Genomic DNA, 18,427 nt, shown 5'->3' with positions numbered 1-18,427 from the left:
CTAACACTTAAAACACGTTTTACATATGAGAAATCATAGCACATGATTTTTGTTTGAAAAGCGAACAGATTTTAAAAGCAAATTTACAGAAACCACGTCTACCCTGTTGCAGCATTAATAGGTAATGAAAGAAGGTCCCACACAAACTATTTGATACAACCTACCAAAGTGGCTTTGGGTATAAACCTGGGTGAGGAATGCGTCACACAAATACAGTCATAGTTGGATTGTTGTGCACTTAAAATAGGCCAAGAAGGTTGGAAGTCTTATTTTAATTCTGTTCTATTACAGGGGGATAACATGGTGATGACGGTAACTCCACTGCCAACACCCAATGAAGCGGGGCAACTGCATCCCCAGGCGCCCCCTCCGCTCCTGCCTAAACCAGGCAAAGAGAATATCCGGCTACAGAAAGTGCTGCAAAAGGCTGCAAAGAAGAAGAATCCACCAGCTGCTTCCGCACAGCCTAAGGCCTTCCGCTCGACCCTGTCTCCAGTGAGCGAAGCTTGTCCAGATCTCGAGCATTATGAGCGGTCCCCACAACCACCACCTACCCCCGAGACCCCTACCTTCCTCAGCCTTTCCCTGCCACCTCGCTTTTTCATTAAGCCTGTAATACACCATGTGGCATCGCCGTACCCGCAACACCGGTCATTCACCTTCACTGTCTCTGAACAGCGCAGCCTCTCTGAGTGTCTCCGGCGAACACCATCCCCTCGACCACCATCTCCCTCAGTGAAGCCTGTCATTCCACCCCTGCTACTCCAACAGCCTCCAAAGAGCAGACCCACTGCTCCCAGTCTGGTGCCTGCCCCCTCAAGTCAGGCTCATTTTCCACGCCCCATACCACAGATCGTGGAACCAGTAGCACCATCCACTTTCACAGCCAATCCGCACACACCTGTCTTTGATGTCACAGTGCAGGAGGTGCAAGTGAACGATGTACAATCACTACTCCCAGAACCTGAAACTCTCAGAGCAAGCAGGGCCATCTCAGAGTGCATTCAGAAGGCAATGGCTAGGACAAAAGAGGACAACATCCCCAGTGATTTGGGTCGAACCGAAGCCATTCAAAAGAGCACACCATCAATGACAAGTCCTCAGACAATACCAAATAACACTTTGTCCAAGAACCCACAAGAGGCCTCGTTAACCCTTGTTCCACAGAACAAGCCTTCTACAGAGTCTGTGTCAGGGCCTACTACCACCAACATTCAACTAAGTATAATTAAAGCACCTGAAAATAACACACCAGTGTTGACCGCCAAAAACACAGAGCTATTAACTCCAACACAGCAAGACACCAAATCCACGCAACATGAGAGATTAGTAGAGGTGAATATCACAACTCAAAAAGCTAACACAACTGAACAGGTACCTGTGGCCCCAGATCTATCTGTGAGCAGTAGACCAAGCCCCAAGGCAGAGCCTCTGCTGAAGACCGTGGAGAAGGTGAAGCCACCGCGAACCAAGTTGAGTGGCTGGTCCCGGCTTAAGAAGCACCTGGTAGTGGAGCCCGAGGTGCCTCAATTCCCGGTTCCAGAATCAGAGGCCATGCAAGGCAAAGAAGTGGCAGTAGAAGAGAAGAAAGAGGGGAAGGCAGGAGAAGATAACAGCCCCGTAAACAAGACCTCAAAACCCAAGGAGTCCCGAGCCAACAAGATGTGGGATGCCTTACTCTATCAGATGTCATCACCCAAGGAGGATGAAAAGCAGAAGGAGGAAAAGGAGAAGAGCAGTGAGGGCAAAGAGCAGTCCTCCAAAAAAGAGGAAAAGCCTTCTTTTTTCTTCCGTTGCCGCTTACCCCTCCTCCTGTATCGACCACGATTTGATGCTCGCAAACTGCGAGAGGCAGCATCCAGGCCCCTGAAGAAAATTACTACCATGTTCGATCTAGGCCGGCTGAATCGCAAGGCTCCTGAAGAGGAGGCTAAAGACTTCAACAGGACTGCCTCAGGCTGGCAGCTCAAGTGATCGAGGAGCTGCAGTGTTTGTGCGTTTTGGGGTTTGTCTCCCCATGTTAAGAGCAAGGCATTTCAACACCCCTTGAAGGGAAGATGCTACATGTGTCTTTGTCTCGTCTTCTGGGAATGTTGAAATAAAGCCAAATTAAATAATTACTGGAAGGGCAATGTAAATTTGGGTTTGGAGGGATGTTAGTCGTCTTGTAAAATCACTAATCAGACACGCATACATGTATGCTTATTTTGTGTGATTATATACAGCTCCAAACGTACTTCATACAGATAGTTAATGGAAGGGGATACAAGATGATGTTTGAATAGGTTGAGCATAGACACCCAGTCACTGGAACGTATGGACAGAGGGTGATGTACGAGCACCCCAAGAGGGCACTTTTGTGGCACCAACATAAGTGAAAAACTGGGCAAAGGAAAGGTACACAAATCCATTTCACAAGTCATGTTAACAGCTTATCGGTTCCTCTGTGGGGCTTTTTCTCTCCAAACAGCAGCATTGGGAGGTCAGTGAATGGCATCCCGGAATGAGACAGTGCTGCTGTGGCATCCCCATTGGTACTGCGGCGTAATTTGTAACCTGTGTTTAAGGTAATGCAGCACATACTAAGCAGAATGAATGTCTTCGAGTACCTGGACATCCATGGGCCTAGTATAAATTGTGTGACATAGGGCTCATAATTGCAGAGGGAGATGTTAAACTATGTGCCAGGTGAGCTATAGTAAAACAGCGATTAACATTCAAACTACAAGCCCCTTGCCTAGAAAAGTAATTGAATTCGTGAAAGGCATATTCTTAAATTATTTCCAGGGTCAGCAAGTCAAGAACTTGAGGGAGACACTTGGGGATTTGACAATGGGCGTCATCGAGATGCCACGGTTAGAGGAAGTGATATCATGTGCCCTTTGTCAGCACAAGGGAGAATCCTTGGTTCACGTGTAGCCCCCTCAACAGTCTCCAATCTGTTGCGGACACTAAAGAAACTACAAGGAATGGAAAGAACAAAAAGTTAGCAGGGCCCCTAGACTTCTGGGACTCTTTAGTTTCTGTGCCAGACGTTTCCTTCAAGTCTCCTGAGACTATGTAAAGCAATGGCAGTGGAAGGGGCATAAAAGGTCAAGTCAAGTGTAGCTATGTGAGGTCTGTGGCTTTTGCATTTTCAAGTGGCTTCTTGCGGACTCTGGTGGAACGGGTGAGGCTTGTACTGCCACACTGTAGCGCCCTGCTGCAGAGATGAGCCGCTTGCACTGAGCTGATGCAGTCAGACTAGTGCCCACGACAGCCAAGTGTGAACACTGCATACTCTACATAACACAAGTGCATCCTGTTGCCGAGTGTGAGTACTGCAATTTCTAAAGCTTATATCGGTGCAACAGCAATCCCCGAAGTGGCGTATGAGCAAGCACTTCACCACAATAGTTTTCAGGGGTGAAATGCATAGCTTCAGTTGTACCCACTATTGGAGAGTGTGAGTACTGAAGGCTCCACAGGATGTGAAAGCAGTGACCTAGTGTGAACAATGCAGCACTCACAGGACCTGTGGAAAGAACCACGCCTGAGTCACTGCAGATGTGCCTCTGCATCAAAGTCCGAGCACAACAAATCCCAACGCTCTGTCTCCATTTTTCATTGAAGGGTCGCCTACTTTCTTCTCACAAATGTGGCCAGCAGTTTTTAGCACACGAATGAATAAAGGTGTAGCCCCGTGAGACTGCAGGCAGTGGGGACGCTAATCTTTTGTTGATGTTTACACCATTCAGACTACGCTCTGGCAGGGATATCTGAACTTCTGAAATGTGGCACAAAAAGCTGAACTGGGAATGGATGAGCCGGTCTAGTGACCCAGTGCGGATACAGAGAGCGCCAGTCCAATCCCACAAACATGTCTGGCTCTGACGAGGACATAAATATGAAAATGCAGGGGGGCAAGGGCATGGAACCATGGACAAAGAATGAGGCTGAGTTAGAAATAGCAAGAAAAACAGAATGTGTAGATCAGTGGAAAATGAGAAAGAGGTAGAGGTGGCTAAAAAGAGAATGCACAGAGAAGAACGTGTAGGTCGGCCTAATGATGCGCAGCAGCATACTGCTAGTAGAACTCCAGTTCCAATTGGGTTTTCGGTGGGCAGTTTTTGTGTCTTGTGCATTATGTACCAAGTCAGGCAGTGGGTGGGATTAATGATGGGCTGGTCTGGCGCAGCCAGCAGAGACTGCAGCTGAGATGAACAAATCTCAGATCCAATGGTGTGCGGAAATTTCCTGTTTTCCATTCTTCGACTGCCAGTCAGTGTGAATACAGGAGGAAGGAGTAAAAGCCCAGTTGGAGGCCAGGTGGGCAGATAGCGTGTCGGTGGGGCTGGGTGGGGGCGCAAGATTGATGGAAAAATTCATCATACCAAACATCACCACCAGTGCTGTTTGCACGAGGCGAGATTCGTACTCGAAACAAAATTGCTGAAAGAAGCCCTTGAGAGGACAAAAGGTCGACCTCTGAAAAGCAGGTGGCACTTGAAGTGAGTCTGTTACAAGTCAGGTATGACGGGCACCTCACTGATGCTGGACCAGCAAATTACAAGCTTTTCTGAGGCCCCAGAATGTTCCAGAATCAAAATGCCTCAGCTGGACTGGTTGGCAGGCAGCACCATGGGGGCGGGGCTAAAGGAGACGGCGGTGAGCTGTGCTTGATGGCACCACGGTGTGCACTACTGTGGCTAACTTTCAGAATTGAGGCACAAACTTAGAGGCCGTATTACAGCAGCACTGTGTATCTTTGGCACCAGAGATGTGCAGCTATTTGTTTTACTGCACACCCTCGAGTATCAGTTGGCTACCCTAAAAGCACTATCTACTGGCAAGAGCAGAATCATTTTGCACACAAGAATCACGTGACGAGTTCTGCATTCACCTGTTGGGATGGTTTACAGGAGATTCAGTGTGCCAATTCATTTGTCGCTGTTGATGTTAAAAATGAAGCTCTCTCCCTTTGAACCGTATGCTGCCTTCTTCCTTATAGACGAGACGGCCTGGGGGAAGGGACTGAGTGATGCTTTTATGTAACAGTAGACCGTGTTAACCTATATTTACACTGAAAAGCTACCTTTCCCTCTTTTGGATTGCGCACAGATTCACTAAGTGGTATTGGAGAACAGCAGCCTAGTAGTGGCGTACTTTCCAAATTACATTCATGCCACACTGTAGTAAAACTCAGCTAATCTAGAGTTGCACTGAAATGATACTTCGTCTGTGCTGCACAACACTGATGTACATTGGATCACACAGTTTCACACAGGCCACCAAACAGCAGCCCAGTAGCCTAGAGTTGCATGCAATTATGACTGTAGATATTAGCATTTAATTATATTGTAAATACAATAAAACCCGCCTGAATGAGTTAGTCCAAGTTTACCCATTTATGAAAAAGGATATAATAATGAAGATTCCCACCCACACATCCTGCACATCTCGAGGTCCAGTTCATTGATCGCCCAAACCCTGCGTTTCCTCTTGGAGACCTTCTCTATCGCCTACATCCTGCAGTTTGCAGTTTTACATAGTGCTTGGAAAGAGGCCAAGGTCTTGCAGGGCAGCCGGGGTCTCCAGGGCTGCTGTCGGTGTGGACCCTCTGATGCCCTGCTGGTCTCCCTCCATCATTATGCCTGGGCCCTCCACTGAACAGCTAGACCAAGTCAGAGTTTCCTTCCTGTTCAGGGCCTGATGTGGGCTCACTCTCATGGCTGGCGGACAGCCTTCTCAGGTACTCTGCCTTGTCTCTTATCTAGTAATCAAAGAGACTGGACTAGAGGAGCATGCGGCAACAAGGAGTGTGTGACCTGTTCATGCCGACTGTCCCCCAGGATGCGGCAGTGATGGCCTGGCCAATGGCACTCTTCTCCAGGGGATCCTTCAACAACACGAACGTTGGGAATACTTGGACTTTGAATCATTCATTTGGGTTTGCCTTTTGTCCTAAGCTCAACCCATGGCTCTTACATGCTTGGTGCCCGTATTGGTAAGGAAGTGACATTTTGAGCCTTTCTATCCATCTCCACAGACATCTGTAAATATCCACCCACTGAGCATGCACTGCCAGCACTCAAGTTGTATGCACTATGTATTGTGATGATTGTTGTCTAGTTCTGTTATTAAACTGACTTGTCTGTGTGTTTTCTGCTTTTGGAAGTAGGTTGTATATCCCTCTGGAAGGAAGCCTGAGGTGCAGCTGCACCATGCCACAGTATAGAAAAAGAAAGAACAGAGACATCTTAAAATCTCTCCATTTTGATGTTTGCAACCCTTACAGAGGTTCCCCTTCATTGCACTCGGTTAAAATAGAGGGAAGCAGTTGCACTGCTGAACTCTTCAAGCACCTGGATTGGATCCCTGAAGAATCGCGTCCAGTGCAAGATGGTTAACAGGAAGAGAGCACTGCAGCTTCTGTGATATCGCATAGAATGGTGGCGCCACAGACCACGAATGACCACTTTCAGAAAAATAGGGTCTTGTGGAAATTCTATTCTGATCCTAAGGGGGCACTACATTGGCAAAAAAAACACCACCTCTGAGTAATGAAAGTTAACGTCAGGAAGAATCGTTCCCAAAAGCCTGTCTTCAACCTAGCTGTACTCCTGCATTTGTCAGTAAGCTTCACTGAAGCAGTTCAGTGCAACAGCGTGTCTAGAATTTCAAAAGCATGCGCATTCTTAGTCTTTTAACAGAATGTGTGGATATGTTTTCAGAGAATTACTCACCTGGGGTGACTTGAGCACCACGGTGGTGCCCTCTGCTGATGCAATGATCACCAGAGTGCAGAAGGCACCACAAATGCCCTAAATCATCACAAACCAAGAGGATTGAGGGCAAACTAAGGAGTTTAAAAGGCTGTCCTGGAGACGAACTAGGGAGGCAGTGAAGATGAAATGCTTGCACATCCCCTGCAGCTTAAGAAGCTGTGCCCATCCTGGAAGCCTATTTCAGTCCAAGCTATCCATAAGACCATGATGCAACTCCAAGTGGAGGTAAAATCTTGTGCTAAACGTTTTTGCCAGCTCTTTTTTACATGAGGTTCAGAAGTTAAGGAGGGCCTGTCCCTCATAGTAAGCTATTGGAAATTCAAAAATGAGGCCCCAAATCCCTCATCACTTTCTCTATCAAAGACATTTAGTAGTAATGAATATTATGGGCTCTATTTAGCACAGAGAATAGTACAGAGTGTTGCAAATCTTTCCCTGAAACACTGATATCACTGTGTACAGGCAGACTCCGACATCCATTAGTCATCAATTTTGATATTTGTATAAATGGTGGGCTAAGTAGACCTCCACCTCTGTACACTAAAACCTGGTCTTCTCACAAAAACCAGAAACAGGTTAAGACCTTCCTCAGTCTTGCCAGCTATTTCCTCATGGTACTGAATAGATGAGATTTGACTTGGCTCCTGTAAGATTTAATTAGACATCCCTAATCATTGTCCTGAACCTAAGTGTCAAAAAGCTTTGAACATCTCCAATAAGCTAAATAAGTCTTATGCTGATGGCGTCAAAGTACTAAGAGGCATTTGTATTATAGGTTAAGGCTGTACTGCCACAGAAAAGTACACACAATAAAGGACTAATGGTAAACTTAAAAAATAAGCAGCTCCTCTGAGGGAACCAATCTTTGCCTCCATAAATCTTGTTTGGAAAAAGTATGGGCAGTAAAGAAACTGAACCTGCTTACCACATCCACTTTATTATGTAGATGTAACATAAGATCCTCATCTGGATGATACAGTTGAAACCCTGCGTGACTCATGGGGGGGGGGGGGGCGGGGAGTGGAAATCCTTAAGACAGCAACATTCCCTCCAAGAACCAGATATGACTGATACCAATCTTATCCGTCACCCACATCTTGTACATCTTTAGGGGTTATCCCCTAGCGTGAGTGCACACCCACGCTGTATTCTGGTCAGTCATCAACACTCTGGACATCATAGAAATCTGTTCGACTTACCTCATGTTGTACTAAGCATTACACCGCTTGGTTATCATGTTGAAGTGATGGCCTTCAGTCAAAAGAAGTATAAAGAATGATTCCGAGCAGTACCAGTGGCCACTGCCCATGCAATGATTGTATTAGTGAATGCAGGTTCTAGGTATTAATGGCATTACTCAGAGGGAGAGTGTCCTGTGCAAGTACTGCCACTGGTCCCCAAAGGTTGCAGTGCTGACATGGCATAATATGGAAGGGGAAACATTTCCCCGGCAACCGGGGAAGATATTGGAGGACCGCATGGGGATGGCCAGGCTGTTGTTACCTAGAATAGGTGTGTAATTGGCCGTGTGGATTGATGGGGATGTCTCACGTCTGGCATGGCAGGTCCTCATTCTGAGAGAGTTGGACTGTGTGGGAAGCATTGAGAAAGAATAAGTCTCTAAGGGGTCAGATGCCTCCTATGTCCAAGTGTGTAGAAAAGGTCCTGCAAGGTGTACCTATAAAAGTGGACACAAAGGCCCTCCTGAGTTGCTGAATGGCATTCACTGGTGCGGGAGGATCCCCAACCATTTCGAGTGATGTAGATGCACAGGTTTCAATGGCTGCACGTTGCTTTGGATTCCAGAAGATGGGCAGTAAGTGGGTGGGCAAACTTGGTCCCAGAGTGCATGAAGCTGCTCTCTCGGCAGCCCCCTACCTATGTCCTGTTAGGTACCAAATCCTGTTGTACTTGTTTAGCAGAAAACCTGAGAGGGAAGGACCCTGGTTTAGGAATGTCTGGATCCCAATCTCCTCTATGTTTCCTAAGAGAGGGAATGGGAGGGTCGGCCTTTATATTTAGGCCACCAGCACTGCACTGACCACCAGCTGAAAGGCCTTCCTTTCTCCTAAACCAGGGAGGCCTCTGGAACCAGGATTAAGAAGTTCTGGGAAACCCATTTGGAGAAAGGGATAATTCATTTCAGATATCACTCTGATCCAACTACCCTGTTCCCAGATTATGTTAAGGCCATATTTTCTGCTGTGTGCTCATATGAGAGTATGTTGGGTGATGGTAGACAAGGTTCAGAAAGTTTGGGTTACTTTCTTCCACTGGAAGGGATTTCCCTTATGGAATTCCCACATGTAAGAGAACTGTCCATACCCACCTTGGTGCAACTTCCTAATAAAAGAGCATAGTAAACAGAGCCTGTGTCGGTCTCATTTAGAGAGAGATGCTTGACCACATAGTTCCTGAACTACCCAAATTATGAGTTACTCAGGACATCACTGCAGGCTGTGGCACTCTTGGGTCTTCCTCTGGAAGAGGGAACTACTTCCCAAGTTGTGATCAAAATTCTATGCATGACATTTTTTAAGACACACCTGAGATCAGAAGGGTGAAACGAGCAGTCTGTTTCTGTGTCCATGGTGTAAGACCCCATATATGACTTGTTAGGCAGAAGCAAGTTAAGGAGGCTGGAACAAGAAGGTACTGTAATATTTGTAGAGACCTGCATCTAACAGTATTGTATGTTTAGTAAACAGTATGATGTTTGTACTGTGCTTCATTTTGCTGAGGAAATTCGGCTGGCAGATATCACCGCAAACTACGTATGCCAAAGGGCACTACAGTCCTTCACAACACTGGAGAATGAGCTAAACAAATGCAGCACCAGTGGGGTGCACGCTCATACAGGCCTTGCATGACTCATAGATGATGCACTGGACTCGTGCATGTGCTGAGTCCCTGATGAGCAGATACCTGTGATGAAGGAGCAGGTGCGATCACTTCGCCCAGTGCGGCACCTCCACTATATTATTCCACCTTTGGTGCTCTACCACACCCAGAAAATCCAGCAGGGACATACCCCTCCTGCTACAATATCCCAGAAAGACAGGGACAGTATAATGGATATCAAAAAGACCCAAGCATCAGACACTACACGCTACTGCGCTGGACTCCCTTTAGGAGGATAGTGGACGAACAACCATGGAAAGGTTCTAGCTCGTCACCGATTCATTTTCTATGTTAACAAGGGACTGAGACCCATCATGTTCTTCAGGAAGCTGGACAATGTAAAGCACTGGAGGAGAAGTATGCGAGATGATGTCTTATGTAATTAATCTCCATCCAAGGTGTTGGGTTACTGAGAAAATCCATCGACTCTGATATGGGTATCTGTGAGACATGGAGATCAGAGCAGGAGACCCTGCTGTTGTCTGTATTAGGGCACCATCAGCATGGTGTTTCCCTGGCAGAGTACCTTCTGGAGCAAATAATAACCCTCCCTAGGTGCATATGCTGAAAGTGTGTTAGTCGCTGCAAGAAAGTTAAGTGAGGGTAAGAGTATATGCAATGCACACATGAATCATATGCGGTAAATTAGGAAAATGCTTATCAAATACATTAACACCGGGTGGTCAGCCTTGCTTTACATTTTTACAGTGTGCATAGGATCGTATCAGCTCCCGCTGCACAGTTCTTCTGTGTTCTAATCTGCCTTTAGGTCTAAGTATTATGGCCAAGTTAATTTTCTTTGAAATGCAAACAAAGTGTGTATATTTATATTAAAGAGTGATGTTTTACTATATGCAATCTGCTATAGTTACATGTTTTTAAATTTAAATACCAAGAAACAACTTCAGACATGCTGTCCTATATCACCCACTGACTTCATATCGACATATCCTACCAGAGGCCTACTTCAACACCTACACCTGTACATTTCCTCTGATCTCCTCCTTTACCCGCACGGTGTAGACTTAAGAGCACAGAAATCAGAACTGATAGAGGCGATGTCCTCTCTTTGATAACTGGCTTCAGATTGTTTCTGGGTTGTTGACCGAAAACCATTCCAATTTAGGGGTGTTTGTCAACTTCACCATCCTCTGTCTCCCTTACTTGGGTACATATTCTCACCTGGGTGTTGTCGACCTTGGTCAGTTAGTGGTCTTCATGATCATCTATGAGCACCTTCTCGTACTTTCCATGGCCTACTGGGACAAACTTGTACTTCTTGTTTCCGCTGGAGCCCTGCACACAAAGTAAGAGGAAAGGTTGGGAATATTAACAAAACTATAGGATAGACAGTCAGATTGTGCCTCAACGTGTTTTAATTGTGATTACATTTTGCGGTATAATGTTAATGCTCTCCCATTCCATGAGACTATTGTGTTTAAGTCTTTGCACAACGCAATGAAAGGCATGACCCTCAGTCCTGATGGAGGGTGTCCGTGGATAATGGTATGCAGTACACAGACCTGAAGAACAGTTCTTTTGCTACCACATGACAAGGTCCACACCAGCTGCACCACACACTTAGCATGGCTTCAGTCCTTATCTTTAGCATGTTCTCACTGGTCCACTTCCACATCGTAGCTAACGGAGTATTTTCACAGAGGAAGAGCCTTCCACACGATTGGGAGGGGAGTGTTAATGTAGCTTTGCCAACCAGAAGGCAGGCGCAACTGAGTGCGCCCTCACCAAAGACAGGCTGCTACTTGCTGAGATACTTAAATTAATCCAGTCACCAACTAAAATCTACCTTGAAACTCTAAAAGATGCACGGCTGACAGACAAATCATGCACAGGCTTCATTAGGTACATGTGGCGCTCTGCTATCTATGCACCCACAAAACCTCTCCAAGCTAAGAAGTTCCTTTCTCCAGACCCATCCTGCGGAGAGCCTCATGCAAAATGGCCGACCTGTGACCTCATCTTGGCTTCACCAATTAGAGTCTAGTGATAAAGAAATAGTATTCGAGAAATAGATCAGAGTGATCAGTCTTTTGGATAAATAAACAACAGCATTTACCATCCCTGTTGATTTACCTTCATATTTACTTAAACCCTTATTTCTTACAAATGACGTGGAATGGGAATCTCAGGCACCCAATTGGATGGGAGCTCCAGGAACCCCAGACTTTACATACTGGAAGAAATAATATAATGTTGCCTGTTTATATTGCATTCACCACAGGTTTCATTGGTTCTTGACACTGATATTCATTTTTACTTTCTGGCTCCATTTACTTTGCTTATTACCACCAGAAGCCTAAAACACTGAGTCAACACCAAGCTGCAACTGCAGCTATCAGTATGAAACCTGCACGTCAAAGACACTTGCGTTTCAATTCCTTGTAGGATCCCTTACAACGTGCACAAGACATATAGGTTGCAGAAGCGCCTCTAAAAGTACTCTATGTGTGTGCCATTCCTTGGATGCCTCCGGACGGCCCTTCCCCTGAAGGGCCAGGAGCCGTCAGCCAGCACCTTCCTGCAAGTATGATATTTTGGGACCGGGGAATGAGACACCAGGGCTCCGGTGGCAGGAGATCAGCCTCCCTATGGTTGGGCCCCTGTGGGACCCATGTCAGAGGGCAGTGGTTCTCGTCTTCACTTCTTTGTAAGGCACTTTAAACTGCTACAGATGGTGTGTTGGTCTCGATGACTGAGTGCACATGTCCTTGTGTATCTAGAAATGGCAATGCAGTCTTACCTGTGCCCACACAGTACTGCCGAACTTTGCTACACCTGCACCATGCCATGAAATTACATGCCATGGTGAAGCAGGCAAGAAAACAAACAAAAAATAAGGCGAGTTGTGTTGGTACAGTGGCACTTTTCCTTTATAAACAAAATAAAAAAAGGATGCAGGGGCACGAGGGGAATTCCCTGTAAAATAAAACCACAAAAAAGACAAAGGGTGGCACAGAATCAGATTACAACTTCATATCTGTGTGGCAACCCACCCAGTTTCAACCCTCCTGCAAAGCTGCTCTCCAAAGTCCAAGTGGAGGGTTGGCACTGGAAACAAGGTTTGCTGAGTGCCGGAGGAATAATCTTGCCTTAAAAGAGAAATGCCTTGAAAGAGAAAGGTGTGAATTTGCGTGTTGCTTGCCTTAGTAAATATTTTGCAGTGAAAAGTCCTAGCTCCCTAGCACCACACCCTGGACTCTTCACATGGGACCACACTGCCTGAATATATGAAACAAGAAAAGGCTCGCCTTCTCTTGGGATGGGGAGGACCCCAATCGTAAACGGGCATGCTCTCCCCCCCTCAGTGCCCTATTCCTTTTTTAAATAGTGTCCTGACTAGTTACTTTTGGTCCTGGTGTCACTAATCTAGCGTGGGCACTAAAGCCTGTCCTTGACAATGCGAGGTTCAGGACCTGTCCTGTGAACTGCAGTGCGCACCAAGTGTGCCCTCATATTAGAAATTGGGCTACTGGCCATAGCCTTGCGTTTTATGCGGCATGTTATTTTACTGACTGTCATTATTTTTTGCATAGTTCCGTTTTGTGAGTTACGTTGCAAAGAAGGTAATAGTCCCGAAGTGTCCATTTCTGAGCCGTGCTACATGAAGACTAAGAGGGAGAGAGGGGGCGGGTCAATGAATTCAGCCCTGTAAAGAGCAGGTCGTTTAACTAACATGTCACAGCAGAGTGACATACACGTTACTAAGAAGTGTGACCAGTTGCAACACGGAAGGGGAGGAGCAGAGTGCTCTAAAATCCAGCAACTTTGCTGTGAATAGCCATACATTTTTTTAAAGGAATAATTCCAACGGAGAACAGGGATCAGCGTGGAAAAAGACTCCTCCTTGCTCAAGACCATTTCTGAATCGTGAATGCAGAGACGTCTCTTGTCATAAGAGACAGGCTACCATGCGACTCCATGTCATTTTCCAGTAGTGGCCTTTCATTTTAAAATCCTAATGCACTCTGGGAGTTGTAGTCTCAGTTCTATGGCTGCTTAGGTGATGCTTAAGTAGGATACTTTTTAAACCATAAACCCTGTTCGCTCCTAAATCCTATTAAAAACCAACTACTGGCAAAACCGACAGGTCTCATCTTTGAATCCCATAGGCTATGCTAATAGTTTCTAGTGACGCTGTACAGCATCCCCCATACTCTGCAGCATGGGCAAAGGAACATTTTAAAACAGCCTGCGCCCTTGTAGGTGCCTACAAAATGATGCGCCGCTTTTATGTTCGGTACCGATAAATACAAAGGAAAAAAACGGAACAAAAGTGTTTATATATTTTTTTTAATGGGGAGGGGGGATTCTGAGGGGGTAAGGGGAGTAATACGGGCAGGCTGCAAGCACCCATATGTTCTTGCTTTGCCCACAGTTTGTCTTCAACAACCAGACACCTCTGCGGTCTAGTCAGTTCGATCTAATGACATGAAGTTTCACAAGCTAAATAAAAAAAAAAAAACATAGCCTCAAAATAAAGCTTTGTTGTTCCCAGGAAAAGAACATCACACATTCGCTGGGGAACTTACTGAGATATCCTTTACCCACTGGCACCGAGAAGCCCAAAAAAGCATTAAACCAAAAATATCTGTACATTTTTAGAAAAAAGCTATGACCAGCAAACATGCAACACAAAAATACTAGTTTGAGAGCGATTAAGCACGCTCCTTCGGATCTGAATTTTATACGAAATCTGCCCATTGCTGCCTTGTGTTTTATCCTAACAGCTTTTCTCGTAAAATGCTACGCAGTTAAAGAAAATAAAAAGAAAGAAACAGGTTTACTGCCACATTGGGGATGGTGAAAAGGGGTCGGAAATAACACCTCTGCTTTTCAATCTGTGGTAGACAAGTTGCCACAAGGACAGTTTTATATTGGCATAACCAGTATTTTAATGTCTCCTCCAGTACAAAAGTTAGGAAAATCACCAAAGCTGATATTTTCTCCCTTTTCAGTACATACTTGAACAGAATACATAAAAGAAAGCCCTATACACGTGTTGTAGAGCTGCCCTATGGTCCCTGACTGATAAAATGAAAACAAATGATTCTATACACTTTATTTTCACCCAGTCCTTTGCAGAATCTTAGATCGTGAACAAATGTCCACTATTTGTCCGTGGGAAAGGTGGCCACCCTACTTGCATTCCTCTCTCTGCTCTGTGCTGAGGGGATGGTTCACAGCAGAGTGAACAGATATTGCTCTGAACAGCAGAAGAAAAAATAATAAACATTCTCGCTGTGGCATTTGTTTTTTACTTTACTAGTTTCTTTGATTTATTTTTCTTGAACATGTGCAGAGCCAAAAGACAAGCAGCATTTTCAAGAAGCAAGAAAAGAAACCAAACACCAAGGGGAACAGTTTCTTTTACTGCGGCGGTATGAGTGGAACCTTTAACATGACCAGACCTTTTATCGGAGTCCGTGAGAGCGTGGCCTGCTGACACCATTTGTGTAAACGTCTGCTGTTATGTAAAACTCAGAACCTTGCTCTTATATCCTGCATGCATGTTGAGGGTATGTGCAAGTAAAACGAAATGTGCCACATGTTCAGTGTTAGGAGTGAGTATGTGTGAGTGAGATCAAGAAAGTCGGAGTACTGACGCAAGTGGGCTCCATTTTGGATGCCCCTGAATAAATATGTCACAAGATGGTGGATAAAGACATGCGAATAAAGTGTTTTGCCTGCATTCCTGTGGCTAGAGACCTAGACAGTGAAGTGGGGAAAATGGGAAACATCGGCACCTTTAGAAATTCCAAGACGACTTTGTTAGCATTGGGCTGTTCATTAGTTCTTCCTGAGCACTGCCATTCCGTAGATGTATGGGTGAGTGGTGTGACTGCACTTTTTGTTATTCAAAATGAAGAAGTTTCTAGTGAGGGCGGGCCAAGAACTCCGCTCCGCAAAGCGGAGTGTGCGGAGATTTGCCCACTTCGCTGGGAATGTGGAGTATAGGGCAAAACTCTGACTCCGCAGAGAAGCTGAGTTAGCCAGCCCCCCCTCCCCCGGCAACAGGCTCCCCGCCTCCACCCCGCTATTAAAAAATACTTACAAACTAATTTAAAATGAAATAATGAACGCACTTACCTGTACTGCGGCACCCACGGAATGCCCTCCTCCTCCTCCTCGCCGTCTCTCTCCTACGTGGGACATACATTTTAAGAGAAATGCGCATGCGTAGTTCTCTAAAGATGTACGTCCCGTGTAGGAGAGAGACGGCTAGGAGAGAGACGTCAGTCCGGGGATGCTGCAGTACAAGTGTGTTTTTTATTTCTTTTTAAATTAATTTGTAAATTGTTTTTTATTAGGTGGGGTAGAGGCGGATGGCGGAGCGGAGTTCCACTGAGTTTTTCCACCAACTCCGTGGACCTCCGCGTAGTCTCACTACGCTAGCTACGCCCGGGGATAGTTTCTAGGTGAGGCATGTCCTTTTGCCCATCTCCGATTACTGCTTCAAGAAGACGGATGACAGCCAGGTGCAGAAAACTCATACCTCAAGGTGCCCATGTCGTGCCTGATCCTGCTTCGGCCCAGCCACAGTGCTGTCTGCTGTAGGAAGCATCACTTTACACAAAGGTTGGGTCTGGAGAGCACCCTGAGAAGGACACTTGATGCGGAGTATCAAGGGAAACCGTTTCTGAAGCTTGAGACAATGTATCCACACCCCCTCTCTGCAAAATGTGCATATAAGTGGGTATTCAAAGTACCCCTCTTTGTACCATCCCTAAGTTCTTCTTGACCAAGGAAGGGAGTACGCCACAGGGTACACACAATTATTCTGTAACTAAGGCTTGTGTCTGTCTAGCGGCCAGTCTCCCAGAGCAATGGAGACATTACTTGAAGTCAGCACCTTCAGCTGTAGCAAAAAAGGTCCTCCTTGAAGAGACTATAATTCTGCCTCCAGCTGGGAGAGGAAAGGGAAGTGTCTGGACCTGCAGGAGGAAAGACATTCCAGGAGGAGAGGTCCATGTGTTTCAAGTGATTGGAAACTCAGAGAAAGGAGTGTGTGCCAGGAGAAAGCCATGCTATGGAAATGCCCCCCTGGCCTCTCTATGCCATACATGAAATAATCTGGACCAACTTGTGTGTCTGAAACATGTCACCTGGCAGCCAGCCATGGGTTTCCTCAGTTGGTGCTGCTGCTGAGGAGGTAAGGACATCATCAGCAGTAGGCTGTGAGCCCAATGTGCCCAAGGCAGACAGTGCCCAAAGATATCACCACTAAAAGATTCAGCCTGGAGGCCCCAACTACTTCTGCTGAAAGTCTGCCCGCTGCCAACAAGATGGTTGCTAAACTGGGCACTGCCAGGAAAATTTATCTACCCAAATCAGTCTTGCAACATCTGGAAAGGATGCTGCAGCCCCATAATAAGGAATGCACGCTGCGAAACTGGGAGGGTGCAACTGCCTCCCCTGTGTGCCCAGGACAGTCATGAGCAATTTGCAGGTAAAGACATATGTTCAGATCCACTGCACCCACAGGATTGTTTGATGCGAAAGGAACGATAAACTGTCAAACTAAGCTACACACTTAAATCTGTGCAAACATGTAATCTAACTGCAATTGAACCTAATCCTAGCTCAACTCAGGAGGATGAGGATGACAATAGTGGACATTTTGGCCCTTGCTGGAATGGCAGGGGCCGTGGCACATCACTGGAAGAACACAGCATTCTGCAACCATGTATATCATATCCGTTTAATCATACATCATTTAGTTTTGCTGCAAGATTAAAAGTACTTTCTTTTTCAAAAAGGTAAGCACTGGACCAGACATGACCTTATTGTGTCTGCTGCTTGATTATGGAGTCCAGAGCTCTTTTCCCCACCTTACCTCCTCACTGAGAAGCCTGTCAATAACTGCCCTGAGATCCAAGTGTGCAAGAGATTTATTTGCAGGGGTGGGCAGAAGTCATGGAGTTTCACTCTGCGGAGTTACATGAAAACCACGGGTGGGCAATAAACTCCACCCCACTGGCAGAGTTTGGAGTTTTGGCCGCTACGCATTAAGCATGTGATGCAGAATTTCAGCCAAACCACTCTGCCACGCGGCGATTGGTGGTGTTTTGCCAGAACTCCGCGTTTGAAGCGTAATGTGGAGTGGGCAAAACTCTGAAGTCTGCCCCCATTTAATGGTCAATTTTACAAAGCCATAGTAGGATGCAGCCCCGAGGAAATGAATGGCACATGGCCTCAACCACCACAGTTGATGCCCAGTAGCCCCCCGTTTGCCTGTGACCACACTGTCTCTCCCACCCCCCACCCGAACGGGGTCCAGCATCATCCATCTGTTCATACTCTGGCAACCAATTTTCACAGCGGAACCTGCCGGTACCCTTACAACAAAGGAAGGCCCAAACCATGCATCAGGCATATCCCACAACCCACCCACAGAAAAGCTGCGATGGTGAACACACATCAGTTCCCTATGTACTGTAGTGGCCCATACCATGTACATTGGTCAATAAAGAAAATGATCCTTCTCCCACTTTTCTCTTCTCAGATGTAGTCTCTAAAACAGCGCTTTCAGACTTGTTCCTTCAACAGGGATAGAGACAAAGTAGTGGAGATGCCCACAGGGGTCCGAGGTGTGTGAGAAAACTGAAGGGGGGATGAAGGTCATCATTATTCCCACCCAAACCTTAGCATTTAACATTTTCCTTATTTTATTTACAATAAATATCCTTCACTCCTTAATCCTCCCTCTGGTAAGTAAGATTGATTTTCCATCCTCACTC

The 18,427-nt window shown here is 46.1% G+C and overlaps 2 protein-coding genes across 5 annotated transcripts in view; one reads left to right on the top strand and one right to left on the bottom strand.

Moving 5' to 3' along the window:
- Positions 1-2,120, top strand: part of PRR33 (proline rich 33) — an 85,321-nt gene extending 83,201 nt beyond the window's left edge. The window contains exon 2 of the mRNA XM_085644933.1: positions 292-2,120. Within this exon, the coding sequence (XP_085501059.1) occupies positions 301-1,974 (1,674 nt within the window). The 5' untranslated portion in view covers positions 292-300 and the 3' untranslated portion in view covers positions 1,975-2,120. The remainder of the gene's footprint in view (positions 1-291) is intronic.
- LSP1 (lymphocyte specific protein 1) overlaps positions 1-18,427 on the bottom strand; it is a 267,129-nt gene that overhangs the window by 35,237 nt on the left and 213,465 nt on the right. For all 4 annotated transcript variants that reach the window (XM_085644935.1, XM_085644937.1, XM_085644934.1 and 1 more), the window contains one exon: positions 10,851-10,964. In XM_085644935.1, the coding sequence (XP_085501061.1) occupies positions 10,875-10,964 (90 nt within the window). In that variant the 3' untranslated portion in view covers positions 10,851-10,874. The remainder of the gene's footprint in view (positions 1-10,850; positions 10,965-18,427) is intronic.

This window comes from Triturus cristatus, chromosome 3_1 (assembly GCF_964204655.1).
Source record: "Triturus cristatus chromosome 3_1, aTriCri1.1, whole genome shotgun sequence".
NCBI classification, from domain to species: domain Eukaryota; kingdom Metazoa; phylum Chordata; class Amphibia; order Caudata; family Salamandridae; genus Triturus; species Triturus cristatus.
Note: the sequence above shows the minus strand (reverse complement) of the source record. Positions and strands in the feature narration are given on the sequence as shown.